At 41.1% G+C, this 15,939-nt stretch overlaps 1 protein-coding gene across 1 annotated transcript in view; it reads right to left on the bottom strand.

Moving 5' to 3' along the window:
* LOC144594770 (uncharacterized) overlaps window positions 1-15,134 on the bottom strand; it is a 28,311-nt gene extending 13,177 nt beyond the window's left edge. Inside the window, exons 1-9 of the mRNA XM_078401619.1 lie at window positions 15,044-15,134; window positions 14,816-14,931; window positions 13,714-13,834; window positions 11,943-12,084; window positions 9,622-9,712; window positions 5,987-6,126; window positions 5,214-5,277; window positions 4,237-4,370; window positions 2,542-2,614 (exon numbers count right to left, since the gene is read on the bottom strand). Of these exons, the coding sequence (XP_078257745.1) occupies window positions 2,542-2,614; window positions 4,237-4,370; window positions 5,214-5,277; window positions 5,987-6,126; window positions 9,622-9,712; window positions 11,943-12,084; window positions 13,714-13,834; window positions 14,816-14,913 (863 nt within the window). The 5' untranslated portion in view covers window positions 14,914-14,931; window positions 15,044-15,134. The remainder of the gene's footprint in view (window positions 1-2,541; window positions 2,615-4,236; window positions 4,371-5,213; window positions 5,278-5,986; window positions 6,127-9,621; window positions 9,713-11,942; window positions 12,085-13,713; window positions 13,835-14,815; window positions 14,932-15,043) is intronic.
* Window positions 15,135-15,939: the final 805 nt, after the last annotated feature.

Raw genomic sequence — 15,939 nt, 5'->3', positions numbered from 1 at the left:
TTTTAGGTGAAACTGGGTAAACAAAGGGAGGGAAAATGAATAGAAAATGCTGCTGGTAGGATTAGAGGCCCATGTGAAACAAACAGGGGGAAATGGGCCAAATAGTCTGTTTCTGCACTGTATTTTCTATGGAATGAAACAGCAATATTTTAAAATGTTAATAATATAATTATTGTAACGTTTTATCAGGTCTTCACACCTTGTAGTTCAGAGGAAACTTGTAAATGGGCTTCTGATTTAAGAGTCCCTTCTCTTCCTGGTAGGTTTGAGTTTATCTCTGCATCAACCAGTAATCCACAGGATCAAATGATAACTCCATGTGGGAAATATAATTTTAAATGTGAAGATCCAAGAAAGCATAATTTGTGACCCAGAACTATATGTACCTTGATCCAGGGATCAGAAGTTTCCAGATGACTCTGCAATTGTGGGCTGCATCAGTGAGGGGAGGGAAGCTGAATACAGAGGTGTCGTCAACAACTTTGTTGAGTGGTGTGGGCCGAATCACCTGCAGCTCAACACCGACAAGACTAAAGAGTTAGTGGTGGACTTTCGGAGTAGAGGAACGCCCCTGTCCCATCTTCATCAATGGTGTGGATGTGCAGTTTACCAGGGAGTACAAACACCATGGAGTGTACCTGGACAGTAAACTGGACTGGTCTAGGAACGCTGAGGCCCTGTACAAGAAGGGACAGAGCCACCTGTACCTTTTGAGAAGGCTCCGCTCCTTCAACGTCTGCAGTGAGATGCTACAGATGTTCTACCAAACAAGGTTCCACATGGAAGGTTGATTAAGAAGGTTAAATCGTTGGGTATTAATAGTGAGGTTGCAAGATGGATTCAACAATGGCTGAATGGGAGATACCAGAGGGTAACGGTTGACAATTGTATGTCAGGTTGGAGGCCAGTGTCTAGTGGAGTACCCCAAGGATCTGTGTTGGGTCCACTGTTGTTTGTCATTTACATTAATGATCTGGATGATGGTGTGGCAAATTGGATTAGTAAATATGCAGATGATACTAAGATAGGTGGTGTAGTTGATAGTGAGGTAGATTTTCAAAGTCTACAGAGAGACTTGGGCCTTTTGGAAGGGTGGGCTGAAAGATGGCAGATGGAGTTTAATGCTGATAAGTGTGAGGTACTGCATTTTGGTAGGACAAATCAAAATAGGACGTACAGGGTAAATGGTAGGGAATTGAGGAATGCAGTGGAACAGAGGGATCTGGGAATAACTGTGCATTGTTCCCTGAAGGTGGAATCTCATGTGGATAGGGTGGTGAAGAAGGCGTTTGGTATGCTTGCCTTTATAAATCAGAGCATCGAGTATAGAAGTTGGGATGTAATGTTAAAATTGTACAGGGCATTGGTGAGGCCGAATCTGGAGTATGGTGTGCAGTTCTGGTCGCCAAATTATAGGAAGGATGTCGACAAAATGGAGAGGGTACAGAGGAGATTTACTAGAATGTTGCCTGGGTTTCAGCACTTAGGCTACAGAGAGAGGTTGAACAGGTTGGGTCTTTATTCTTTGGAGCGTAGAAGGTTGAGGGGGGACTTGATAGAGGTTTTTAAAATTTTGAGAGGGACGGACAGAGTTGACGTGGGTAGGCTTTTCCCTTTGAGAGTGGGGAAGATTCCAACAAGGGGACATAGCTTCAGAATTGAGGGACAAAGGTTTAGGGGTAACATGAGGGGGAACTTCTTTACTCAGAGGGTGGTGGCTGTATGGAATGGACTTCCGGTGGAAGTGGTGGAGACTGGCTCGATTTTATTATTTAAGAGTAAATTGGATAGGTATATGGATAGGAGGGGATTAGAGGGTTATGGTCTGAGTGCAGGTAGATGAGACTAGGTCAGGGAGAATGGTCGGCGTGGACTGGTAGGGGCGGACAGGCCTGTTTCCATGCTGTAGTTATATGGTTATATGGTATGGTTATATGGTGGTGGCCAGTGCCATCCTCTTCACTGTCGTGTGCTGGGGCAGCAGGGCAAAGGCCGCTAGTGCCAATAGAATCAACAAGCTCATCAGGAAGGCTGGCTCCTTCCTGGGGACGGAGTTGGATTCATGGGAGGTGGTCTTGGAGGGCAGGATGCTCCTCAAACTGCGGAGCATCTTGGACAATACAGCTCACCCCCTCCATGATACACTGGTCAACCAAAGGAGTACCTTCAACAACAGACTGGTTCCACCAAGATGCAATACAGAACACCACAGGAGATCCTTCTTCCCTGTGGCTATCAAACTGTACAACTCCTCCCCCTTCTGTCGTGGGCTAGACTGAGACTGACTCCCCGCCTCCATCATTGCACATCCCCAATCCACACGTCACTTTAATTTCATGTTTCATCTACGTTTTATTTCTGTTGGCAGATCAATTTTCTTCCTGGAATAAATAAAGTTCTATTGTATCGTATAGCTTTCTTACCAAATTGGATACAATCATGAAACATAGCAAATTATTTAAAATACTGTGCAAAAGAACTATTTGCAAAAACATTAAATCCATAAAAATTAATAAGTATGATTATTTGTCCATTCATTACCCAACTAGTCTTGAAATATCTGTCAATCCTGCAGTTTTCTCAAATACTTCAGATCTTTCCGTTTCGACAGGTTCTCGAATAAAAACAAAATAAGCAATTTAGCAAGAATGCAAACGAAGCACATGCAACCCACAAGAGGGGGATCAATAATTCCTATTTGCACAAGGTCTTGTGAATGACATTCATTTAAGTAACTTAAGATTGGATTTGCCAGATACATTTGAAATGTGCCAAATAGCAGACAGGTTTTAGTTAGACACAGCTATGTGCTATTGGTTGGAACAAATCTGAAGAAAAATGAGAATCATTGGCTGGACTACGATACGATATCCAGGAACATATTCTCAAAACAACATGCCCAACATTCCTGAACGAAAATTTGATCAATTTTTAATGGAATGGCACCAAATCCCTACACTGTATCAGTCCTACTGCTGTACACTTGTACTGTATCTGAGATGCTTATCTTAGAGTTTATGTACAGTGATAGTTGTATGGAACTGTATATAAAAATGAATTTCACCGTACCTACCGAGGTAATGAGACCATTATAGGTTATCTTACATAAGATCACATCCATACCTCATCTTTAAATATGCGTTTTCTATTCTAGATCAAGATGTACTGAATTAAAAGCATTGACTGACTTTATATTCCCCAAATAAAGAATGGAATAGTCAATTGTACTTCCTTTAACTCATTCAGGATCAATTAACAGCACCATGACCAAATCTGTCTGCACGAGCCAGAGCTATTCTTGGATCAGGCACACAACTACTCCCACTGAAAGAGTAAGTTGGAGGCTGCAAATTTAGTGCTAAGTCACCATCTTTCCCAGTGCATTTTCCATTGTCTGGATGGCACCACATTCGGACAGAATGCTTTCCATTTACCTGAGTGTATTCCGCTTCAGAAACACCACAATAAAGCAGTTTGCTCGGCTGGCACTGAAACAGCTTGGCTATAGAGCCTGACAAACCCCACACAGTCGCAGGGAGAACGAGCAGACTCCACACAGACAGCACCCGAGGTCAGGATCGAACCTGGGTCTCCGGCACAGTGAGGCAGCAGCTCTACCAGCTGGGCTGAGCTGTGCCGCCCATAGTGTTCCCAAATGTAGAGATAGCTGAATAGACCAATCTGGGATCAAACGTTCTTTCCACGCAGGTGACAAAGATGTAGGGATACTGTGGCATTAGCTGCAATTGATTTGAGGTGCCTCTTTTCCTTTTAACTTCGTCCATTCAACTTCCTCACAATGATGAGCACTATGTGTCAAACAGGATGATCCAATAGTGTGCCAATGTTGAAACTCTTCATGGATGTTCTAAGAGGCTCTTCAAATCCCTTTTATGTCAACCATTATATTATCTTGAAAAAACTGCTCATTTCCAACAATAACACATACAGCTTTTCCCAAATTTCTAAATCTAATGATTAACACAAATTTAAATCCAATACACTGAAATATTTATCTTATATACAGGTGTTATCCTCATTAATAGCAAAACAGCTGGATGTGCTTTACTCATGTTAAGAATTTCCAATGAATAACCTCTGCAACATATGTCAACATTTATCAATCACTGACATAGAGGATCAAACGTATTGTTGGTCACTGCAGATCCTTCAAGGCTTAAAGTAACTAATAATGCTTAAAAATATATACATCCCAAAACAGTTTTCAACAAATACCTTCATCTTGATCCAAATAGTTGTGCACTCCCTCTTCAAATTCATCTTCGTTTATTATTTTGCGTTTTAAAGGTCTTCTACAAAGAATTGGTTTTGTGGTGGACTCCTCAAAATCAGGATTGATTAAACTGTAACTAACATATGTAGCCATTTGGGTTATTTAAAAATATTTCTTTGCTCCAGATACCATCACCACATTTATTTTGGTTATGAGCATGTTACAGTATGGATCACACATTTCTCCAAATGCATTTGAATTCCTCTTACGCAATATGTACAAATATGTGCCAAAACGGTCAAGAACCCAATCACTGGCCTTGTTATCACCACCCTCAAAACCATTGATACATTTAAACACGCATTTTCTGGAGAGAATCAAAAGTATAGGCATTTCAGTAAGAGAGTTTGTTTTTTAATTGTTACATTTTTTAATTAAACAAACTTCTTCCTTCAGGAATCTATTTTTAAAATAATCCATCTCCAACATTCTTCTACAGGAGCAGATCTCTATGAAAGTAAACTCTTCCTAAATTTACCATGACAAACTGCTTGGGGATTTCTGTGTATACCCTCCACAGACATTGCCCTCAAAATTCAGGTAACTTGTGTAACTGCAACTTCACCTGCAATTTTCACTCTCTACCTTTAAGTTGTTTATTTGCCTTATTCTGTTGACTTGGTAACATTGTAAATTGTCCCTATATGTGGAATAGTGTTCATGTGGGGGGGATCGCTGGGTGTGGCGGACTCGGTGGGCATGTTTCCGCGCTGTATCTCTAAAATGGATCACAAAATCTCAAACAATGCAAAGTTAACTTTTAATTTAGTTTTCACATTTTTTACCATAGTAAATTATTTCCCCGATTTTTGCGTAGATAAGTTTTTAATATTTGTATGGTAAATGCAGAAAAATCCCTCAAAATAATTTCCAGACTATCATGTAATATGAGCATCAATTTGATCTGACTGTGGCTTACCTGGCTATTGTTGAGATGTCTGGAGGTCTCAGGCTCTTTTCACCCAGTTCACCTTCCTGAGGTCCTGCAATCACAAAATACACACTTCACCACATAAAATTAGAAGACTATTTCTATTCATTTCAACTTTGTTTTGCAATCATTATTCCAAAAACAGTATGATTGTCCTACTAAAGTATGGTTGCAATCCTATTTCCTTTAAGGATTATCAGAATGTTACTGTTCTTTTCCCACCTGTCAATACTTAATTTTAGATAAGACACATAGTTAATCTGCAATTGTCCTTTACAAAAAGGGCAGGGATACTGAAGGTCTGTATTAACTCTGTCCTCGCCCTACTAGAAAATTCACCAACAAATATCCTTTTAACCTTTGGAGGAAGGAACTTCAGCTGCTGCTTTAAACCGAAGACAGACACAAAAAGTTGGAGTAACTCAGCGAGTCGGGCAACAACTCTGGAGAAAAGGAATAGGTCACGTTTTAGATCAAGTCCCTTATTCAGACTGAAGAAGAGTCTCAACCTGGAACGTCACCTATTCCTTTTCTCCAGAGATGCTGCCTGACCCGCTGAGTTACTCCAACTTTTTGTGTGTCAGTCTTGCTTTTAATGCATAATAGCTGTGATGCGCTGGAGGTATAGAGCAGCTGACAAGGAAAAATAAATCTGACAATTAAAAGTTAGGCAAGAGCAGTTTAAAACCATTTAGAGAGAAACAAATCACTTTGTCCGATATTTCTGAAATATATAGATTACAACTTGTGCCCACTAATACCTGTTGTATAGTCGAGTCTCTGCTGCAACGCCTTTTCAAATTCCGAAACACTTACTTTCTTCCGGTTATGAAACTTACGGGCTCTGGGCAAAGTGCATTCTTCGGTATCTTTTTCTGGCAAATTTAAACTCAAACGGTCACTAGTGACAAAAAAAGAATCATTTAAAACAATTATACACACATGTAATCTGCCAACAGCAGGAATAATGTGAAACTAAATTGAGTGTGCAAGAATGTGTAACACTCTACAGCCAGAAAAAAAGTGCCACAATCTTACATTCATCCAGGACAATTAGATCAATACAGAAGGACAAGCTGGACTCCAGAGTAGCACTACTAAATTGAAGGACTGACTTCAATGGGACGAGAGAGGATTTGTTGGGGAGAGATCCTGTCAGAGTAATTTGAGAAATTTTCAGAGGCAACAAAATCTATTTATGAGCGCTGTGTTGCTGATGTGGTCCACGCTGATTCCAGCCAGGCCTTTGACAAGATCCCACATGGGAAACTGGTCCAAAAGGCCAACGAGGCCGAGGGCAAATTGGTCATTGGATTGGTAATAAGAGGCAGGGTGATGGTGGAGGATTGTGCTTTTATGATTAGAAGCCTGTGACTACGGTGTACAACTGGTAGTGTAAGAAAATAACTGCAGATGCTGGTACAAATCGAAGGTATTTATTCACAAAATGCTGGAGTAACTCAGCAGGTCAGGCAGCATCTCAGGAGAGAAGGAAGGTCTCAACCCGAAACGTCATCCATTCCTTCTCTCCTGAGATGCTGCCTGACCTGCTGAGTTACTCCAGCATTTTGTGAATAAATACCTACGGTGTACAACTGGGATTAGTTCTGGAATCCTTTCTGTTTGTTAAATAAATTAACAATCTGAATATGAATGCAGGAGGTATGAGTAAGTTTTCAGACGACGTGAAAATCAAAAGTGTTGAGAGCAAGGATAGTCCGAGGCGACAGGGCATTATTGATCAGTTGACAAGATAGGCAAAGAAATGACAGATGGACTTTAATCAGAGTAAATATGAGGTGATACATTTTGGGAGAACTAACAAGGGTAGGATATGCACAATTAATGATAGGGCCTCAGAGAAGAAGAAATATTTCACCCACAGGATAGGCATATTTCTAAAGGGGAAAGGGTAAGGGAAACCAAGTCAAAGGGAAACCAAATCCAGAGCTCTCAGGAAGACAAAAATGGGCAGTGCAGATTTCACATGAAAAATTCAAATGATGATAAAAAAAACCCACAAAGCAAAGTAAAGCAGAAAATGAAACGGGTCACAAGAATATGAGAATAACAGTTGAAGTGAAATGGAACACAGAAGATTGTTTTTTAAAGGCATACAAGTATTAAATAGATAGTAAGAAGATGTTGGAAACAATCCATCACTAAGGAAGTGTTCAAACAGAAGTCTCATGCCATGACTGGAATACTATACGTATTCGCCTTGCATCTCTACAAAGATATTGTCAAAATCTCAGCGGCAGAGATAATAGACAAAATATTAGAGGTGAAAATTGAAAAGTTATAAAGGAACGGAATAGATGAAACCAACATGGATCATCAAAGAGCATTTGACAACTCACACAAAAGGCTGCAAAGAAAGGAAGGGTCAGTAGCAGCACAGATAAAATTTGGCCAAAGCACAGAAAGCAGAGTTGCAGAGTTCTTTTGCAGAATGGATGATGATGATATCCAGGGGCCATTCATCTGATATGGGTGTGATACGGGATAGAATTTCTACATTTACAGATGAAATAAATATTGAAGCCGAGATGATTAATAACAAAATGCAAGAGAGCAAGCATAAGTTGGCAGAATGGTGAGAGACATTTCAAATGAAAGCAAGAGAGGCTGCACATTTTGGCAGAAATTAGCATTAACAGAACTCCATAGTTTCAAAGGGAGTGCCAAAACACAGAGCAGACTGCACATGGTCAAAATTCTGTGAAAGTAGCAGGATAGTACAGGCGGCATGATGGCGCAGCGGTAGAATCGCTGCCTTGCAGCGCCAGAGACCCACGTTCAACCCCGACTACGAGCGCTGTCTGGGTGAAGTTTACACATTCTCTCGTGACTGCATTGGGTTCCCCCAGGTGCTCTGGTTTCCTCCTATACACCGAAGACGTACAGGTTTGTAGTTTAATTAGCTTTGGTAAAGATTATCCCTGAAGTGTAAGATAGTGCTGGTGTGCAGGGATTGCTGGTCGGTACGGAATCGGTGGGCTGAAGGGCCCATTTCCACGCAGTATGTCTAACCTAAAGAGTAGAAAAGCAAGGCGTGTTATCTTGAAGCTTCATAAAACTCAGGCTGGGTCACACCCAAAGAACGGATCTGAATTTTCATGACTGTATTTTAAATCCAAAAGGTCTAAAATGATATTCAGAGAAAACATTACTTGAATGGTTCCAAGAGAGAGAATTTCATCTACAAAGTTAGACTGCAGAAGCTGGTGTCCTTCTCAAAGAAAGTTAAGAGGAAATTTGATTGAGGTGACAATGTCATGATCGATTCAGATGAGGTAAATGGAAAACTATTCCTAGTAGCAGATGAACCAAGAACAAAAATTTGAAGTAATGAATAAAGAGGATTGTATAGTCCGCTAGATGAAAATAATCTGAATTGCTGGAGAGAAAGAATGGGAGATTGGGGACTCAAGGGATCATCTTGCGAAGAGCCAGTGCACCTTAATAAAGTGGAAGTGGCGGCGCCTAACGGCTGCGGCTCGCTAGCAGTCTGTTCGTCTTTTTTCCTTTTTTTTTTGTTGTGTCGGTGTTGGGATGGTTTTTGTATTTTTTTTGGTTGTGTATGTGTGGGGGGTGGTGGTGTGGGTGGTGGGGGGGGGTGGGGGAAACTTTTCTCTTCCTCACGGCGCGGGGTGCGGCTTGGCTGCGGGGCCTAACATCGCCCGGTGCAACTCGGCCGCGGGACTTTACATCGCCCGGTGCGGCTCGGCCGCTGGACTTTGCATCGCCCGGTGCGGCTTGGCCGCTGGACTTAACAGTGCCCGGTGCAGCTCGACTGCGGGGCCTAACATCACCCGGTGCGGCTCGGTCGCGGGACTTTACATCACCCGGTGCAGCTCGGCCGCGGGACTTTTCATCGCTGGTGCGGCTCGGCCGCGGGACTTAACATCGCCCGGTGCGGCTCGGCCACGGGACTTAGCTGCGCAAGGCTTGGTCGCGGGGCCTTTCATCGCCCGGCTCGGCCGCGAGACGTTTCAGCACCCGGTGCGATTCGGCCGCGGGGACTTCCATCCCCTTGCGGGGACTGTGTGGGTCAGTCGGGGACGAGCTGTCTGTCCGTGGGCGTGGGGAAGAGAGTGGAAGTTTTGTTGCCTCCATCACAGTGAGGGGGTGTTTGGAGTCACTGTGATGGACGTTTGTGTTGGGGTTATGTGTCTTGTGTTCTTTTTTTGTATGACTGCTATGTAGTTTCGTTCGGTACCTCGGTACCGAATGACAAATAAAGCTCTGTTAATGTACCACATGGCACCTTTTGGTGCCATAACATTTCCGTGAATCCAAATCTTTCTTTTTAAAAGCATCATATCCTGTCTCGACGAGAGGAGTTCTGCAAAAATTAAAGTGAGGAGTTCTGTGTAATAAATAATTTGCATACCTGTCAGACAGCGATTTTGGCTTGGATTGTGACTTTTTCACAGTCGTTTTCGTTTTAGGAGTCGGAACCTTAACCAAAGAGGATTCCAGTTCTATTTAAGAAACCAGTACCGTTTTAAAATGTACACAAACATATTAATACAATAACAAAATCTGTAGACAAGTAACAGTAGTTATCTCATTTTGGAATGATAGCACAGTTAATACAACCAACACTTAATTCAGAATGACTGGCCACATATTTCAACAACTGGCCACCTAATTCCACAACTATAATTAGCCCTCGTCATTGTCTTCAATAAGTAAATAAAACATGTCACTTCTAATATTATACAATCTGCTGGCCTTGGCTGACACTGACAATACTATGGATATCAATGAAGTCCAGATGATGCTCTGCTGTAATATAACACGTTAGGTCATTGAATTTCATACGGGAGTATGCAAGGTAACATTTGAAATGCATGGCAATAACTGCTGCAATTGACAACATATACTGACAACAGATTTTTCTCTGAACCTACTCTTCACTGCCTGTGCATTGGAGGTTGTTAATTGCAACAGTCCTGGTGGACATGCAACGTTGTACTTTTTTTTAAAAAAATTGTATTCCTGGCCTTTTTTTTAGATACAGCCAGCCTTCAAAAGATGCCAAGGTCACCATTTTAAAAACCTGTAAACAGAATAGAATGGTTTCACATATACATCAATATTGCTTCCCACGTTCCATTGACTGGCTGCCACTCCAAGCACGTTATATCTTAGCCAAAACTACCCTAAACAGCCTTTTCAACCTTCATATTCAGACACTGAACTTGTCCTCACTGCATCCAGTAAACGGCCATAAGTCACGCACCAGGAGCCAAAAAAAATTTAAACTTCTCATCCCACCATCCAAGTCCCACGGGAGGTCAAAATTCTCACCATGTTATCAAATTTATTTGAAGTTCAGAAATTTAAATCTTGACTAGAACTTCCTTTAGTAAGGGCTAGAGCATATGGAAATGAGTAAACTTTTTTTTAATCAAACTGAGGAATCCAGTGAAGACAGAAGTCAATAATAAGCCAGTTTGACTAACGAGCCTTGTCATTTAGTCATAATCATAAAGCATGGAAACACTGAGATGCCTCATCCAAAGCTAATCCCATTTGCCCGCTCTTGGCCCATATTCCTCTAAATCTTTCCTATCGATGTACTTGTCCAAATGTCTTTTAAATGTTGATATTTTACCTGCCTCAACTACTCTCTTCCATATACACACTGCCCTTTGTGTGAAACAGTTACCTCTCTGGTTCCTATCAAGGTTTTTCTCTCACCTTAAATCAATATCCTTTGGTCCTTTATTCCCCACCCTGGGAAAAAGATTCTATGCAGTCACCCTATCTGTTCCCCTAATGATTTGATACACCTCCATAAGATCACCCCTTAGTCTTCTGTGCTCCAAGGAATAAAGTCCTAACTGCCCAATCTCTCTCTATAGCTCAGGCCTTCAAGTTCTGGCAACATCCTTGTAAATCTACTGATGGCACAGTAATTGCCACTGAATCAAGACTGATTTTAGATAATAATTTTAGCGCCAATGCAACATCTGTAAATCAGAATGCTGATATTATATTGATAGTCTCCTTTTCCAACTGCAAAAATCATGTTTTGAACTATTCATTATAAATTCACATGCTGCCCTTTTATTAAAATTCATTTTTCAGGATGTGTCAATTCCTTTCAAAAGGTGATCATAACCTAACCGTTTGATCCACTGAACTTCTTTAAGTGTTCCAAAGATTTAAACCAAACAGACAGTGACAACAGTGATGTATTTTCAAATTCGGATGGAGGGGAAATGCAGAGAGTGATTCTCTCATGCACCTTCTGCACCTGATCTTCACAGCACACTTCATTGAGAGGTGAAAAAGAAAGTGATTTCAGGGCATTTTGTCGGTAGCACACTCTGCAGCCTCAGTGCAAAACGGTCGAGGAAATGGCATTGAGTTTCTTGAGAGTTGCATTAATCCAAGCACAAGGCAGGTATTCCATCACACGCCATGACTGCACGTGACAATAAACTAAACTAAAAAAAAAGCTCAGGGGACAATTCAACACTTTGGTTTGTTTCACGATCATAGAACGTCATCAACCGATTCACAGATTTACCTCTTCAGAGACTGCATTACAGTGGTAAAGAGTGAACTGAGAAAGATCCACCACAAAAGAAACAAGCTTCATTAAACTGTGGGTTACAGTTGGGTAACTTGATCATTGTACGACAGCCATTTTACAATCTACAATTATAAAATCTTGGAAAATATCTTGTTGCTACCCACCTGTCTGCATGAATTTCTTCAACAGCTGTCTTGGTGTGTCATTATCTACATCCTCCTGATGCATTGCTTCAAAACTTTTTGATTTTGTCAATGCTGAAGATTTTTCTTTGGTTGAGTACTTTGCAGATGATCCAGCTGTTGCCTTTGAACAAGAAGGTTAGCGTTATTAATTAATATACATCGTAGCATCTGTTTTCAGACATCCTCAGTTGCCTAGGTTCCCACAGCTTCACCAATCTATTCACACATTCACTTCTACACACACACCACTATTGTGTGCTGTTCTGGACGCCCGTTCACAAGAAGGATGTGGAGGCTTTGTAGAGGGTACAAAAGAGGTTTACCACAACGCTGTCTGGATTAGAGAGTTTAGCTATAAAGGAGAGGATGGACAAACTTGGTTGCTTTCTCTGGAGCATCATATGCTGAGGGGAGCCCTGATAGAGGTTTATAAAAATGAGAGGCATATTACAGTCAGAATCTTTTTGCCCAAGGTGGAAATGGCAAAGATCAGAGAGCAAAGCTTCAAGGTGAGAGGAGCAAAATTTAAAGGAGGATGCACAATGAACTTTTGTTATAGACAAAGAGTGGTGGGTCGCTAAACGCACTACCAGGGGTGTTGGTCAGAGACTTAACAAGGCTAGTATTCATTGTCCATTGAATACATTGGCCATAGATACTCTTATGGTGCTATTACGTAGGGAGTTCTAGGATTTTGGCCTTATGGTGACTACATACCAACAATATATTGTCATGTCTGGGTGGGAGAATGGAACAATCATCAAACACGCCCAATTTTGAACTTACAATGGAAGTACAGTCAATAATGAGGCAACTAAAGATGGGTGGGCCCAGGATACTATTGCGAGGAACTCTGGCAATGGTTCTGCTAGCGCAGTGCTGATTGACCTCTGACGACCACAACAATCTTCCTTTGAGGGAGGTATGACTCCAGCCATTAGTGTTTTTCATTTAATGCTCGTTGTCTTCAGTTTTACCTGGACACTGATATTACACTTGGTCAAATATTGCCTTGATAACCAGGGCAGTTCACTTCACTTCAACAATTCAACCATTTGAAACAACATTCGAATTGAATTGAGTTCCAAGATAATGCATGGAAACAAGCCTTTCGGCCCACCGAGTCCACGCTGACCATCGATCACCCATTCACACTAGTTCTGTGTTATCCCACTTTCGCATCCACTCCTTACACACCAGGGGAAATTTACAACAGCCAATTAACCTAGAAACCCTAACGATGTGGGAGGAAACCGGAGCACCCAAAGAAAACCTATGCCATCACGGGGAGAACGTGCAAACTCCACACAGACAACAGCCAGGTATGTGGTGCTATGAGGCAGCAACTATACCAGGTTAGCCACTGTGCCGCCCTCATTTGGACCAAGACTGTCATGATCAAAACTGTGTATTGGCGAATATGCTAGCGCCATAGGATATTTAATCGCCAGCTGATTAAATAAATGAGGCCTTCAGAAACTGCCGATCTCCTTCACCCAAGTGACTGTCTGAATTACCACTTCGGACCTACTTTTGAGTGGTGGTACGAATTGACCTAAACCGAGTTCACCACCAATACACCTGACGTATCAATAGCAGCACCAGCCATCACATGGGGAAACACTATCAAAACTTATCAAACACTATCATAACTTTTACATAATGCTTTTCTAACGATTAGCAAATAATTACCAAAATTTCCATTGACTTATGTTAGGATTAACTAGAAAGAAAGCAATTTGTTACATACTGTAATTTGCTTCTGAGTTCGTCTGATTTTTGCTTTTATTCGGCTACGGAGAAGCATGTGTGGAGATTTCTGCATTTGGACATCAGTGAACTTCTTTGGAGTACCTTTAGTTGTTTGTAACCTACATTTTAAAGAGAAAAACAAGTGACACACGAATCAGCATAAGAGAGAGAGTCTCTCTCTCGAATCAGCATAAGAGAGAGAGAGACTCTCTCTAATCAGCATAAGAGTCTCTCTCTCTCTCTCTCTCTCTCTCTCTCTCTCTCTCTCTCTCTCTCTCTCTCTCTCTCTCTCTCTCTCTCTCTCTCTCTCTCTCTCTCTCTCTCTCTCTCTCTCTCTCTCTCTCTCACACACACACTCTCACACACACACTCTCACACACACACACACACACACACACACACACACACACACACACACACACACACACACACACACCAGGCAGTAACTGGTTAAGATAGTTGCAACAGCTTGCTAAAACAAGAACTTGCTACAGGACACATCATGAATATCCATGCTTCGAGTGATGTGGTTAAAGAGGTTCCTGAATGAATAACGACAAGTCAGATCAGTACGGTAAAATATTCATGCGTCAACAAGGACTTCCACAATCTGATGCAAACAGACGGGCCAGCTTGGATAGCCTTGGATAGGATGTGTAGGAAAGAACTGCAGATGCTGGTTTAAATCAAAGGTTGACACAAAATGCTGGAGTAACTCAGTGGGTCAGGCAGCATCTCTGGAGAGAAGGAATAGGTGACGTTTTGGGTCGAGACCCTTCTTCAGACTGATTTAAGGACATCACTTTCACATTGACAAAATGTAATCAAAACCCTTCTTCAGGCTAATAGCCTTGGATAGCATGACCAGGCTCAAGTGCAAGTAGCCCAGTGAGCTTCCACAGGTGCAAAACACTATTCAAAACTATGCTCTAAAGTTACTGAATACTTTATCAAACAGTCTAGAATGCTCAGACCTACGTCGAACTCAAGCATCATTTTTCAACTTACTTAAAAATGGTATTATTACTATATTTAATATTCTAACTATTAATATCCTGAGAATAACAATTGGTACTGAGAAAATGAAGTAACATACTAACCTCAGTTTCCCTGGCCGTACTACACTCTGTGGGACATCTTCAGCAATCATACCCTTAAAGAGAGCGCGCATCGTAACATCTTCAGGTAAAGAATCCATTGTCTCGGGTAACAAAATCTGCCAGTTTAAACATTTAGTATAAGTGCTTTTCTCCAACCAGTCATTTGTTACCAATCACAAAAATTGAGTCATTGAGTTTTGTCAAAGTTGAATTATATTGGAAACTTACTGAATGCGAAATATCAACTCTGCTTTTCAGACCATTAACAGAAATGGAAAATGTCACATTTTCTATTCTGCCATTATTGTTTACGCTAATGTAGAGGTTTTCTGGATAGCTCTGTAACACAAAAGAAAACGAAACTCATCTCTCTATCAGTTATTTTTTATTCATCCTCAACTGGTCAACCTGCAAAACAAAGCTGAAAAGCCATGATTCCCCCCTCAAAATACTTTGTTTCTCCAGTAAGTTTCTGCTGCACAACCTAATGTCATTAATTTTTTTAAATAAAGATGCATATGCCAAGGCTTTTAAAAAAAAGATACTTTTAAAAAAAACAGATTTTTACTAACTTATGACACTATTCAATGAGTACTGGGTTAAAGCACATCAGTGTAAAGTCAAATCAAGGATCTGTAGATGCTGGTTTACACAAAAGTACACACAGTGCTGGAGTAACTCAGCATGTCTGAAGAAGGGTCCTGACCCGAAACATCACCTACCCACATTTAACAGAGATGTTGCCTGACTTGCTGAGTTACTCCAGCACCTTGTGTCCTTCAGTGTGCTATCCTTCTGATTGAAGTTATGTGATCATTCATTGGTCCTTCACAGAATAATGAAGTGAACAGCAAACTGAAGTACAGGTGATAATATTATTTGTGAAACCGCAAAAGTTGAACATTGGACGAAAAGTGCACCATTTAATAAGAATAAATCCATATTCAGGAAATAAAACAATAAAATTAATCTCGTCCAAAAGACTTGTTTTTTTTGGATGACAATAAAGGTAATTCTGATTCTGATAACTGCATTAACAGAACATTTAACAAACTTCAGATGGAAAGTGCAGTACTGTGAACATTATTGCCTCCAAGTCGTAAGTTTTGGTATTAACGATAGGT

Source organism: Rhinoraja longicauda, chromosome 6 (assembly GCF_053455715.1).
Source record: "Rhinoraja longicauda isolate Sanriku21f chromosome 6, sRhiLon1.1, whole genome shotgun sequence".
NCBI lineage: Eukaryota > Metazoa > Chordata > Chondrichthyes > Rajiformes > Arhynchobatidae > Rhinoraja > Rhinoraja longicauda.
Note: the sequence above shows the minus strand (reverse complement) of the source record. Positions and strands in the feature narration are given on the sequence as shown.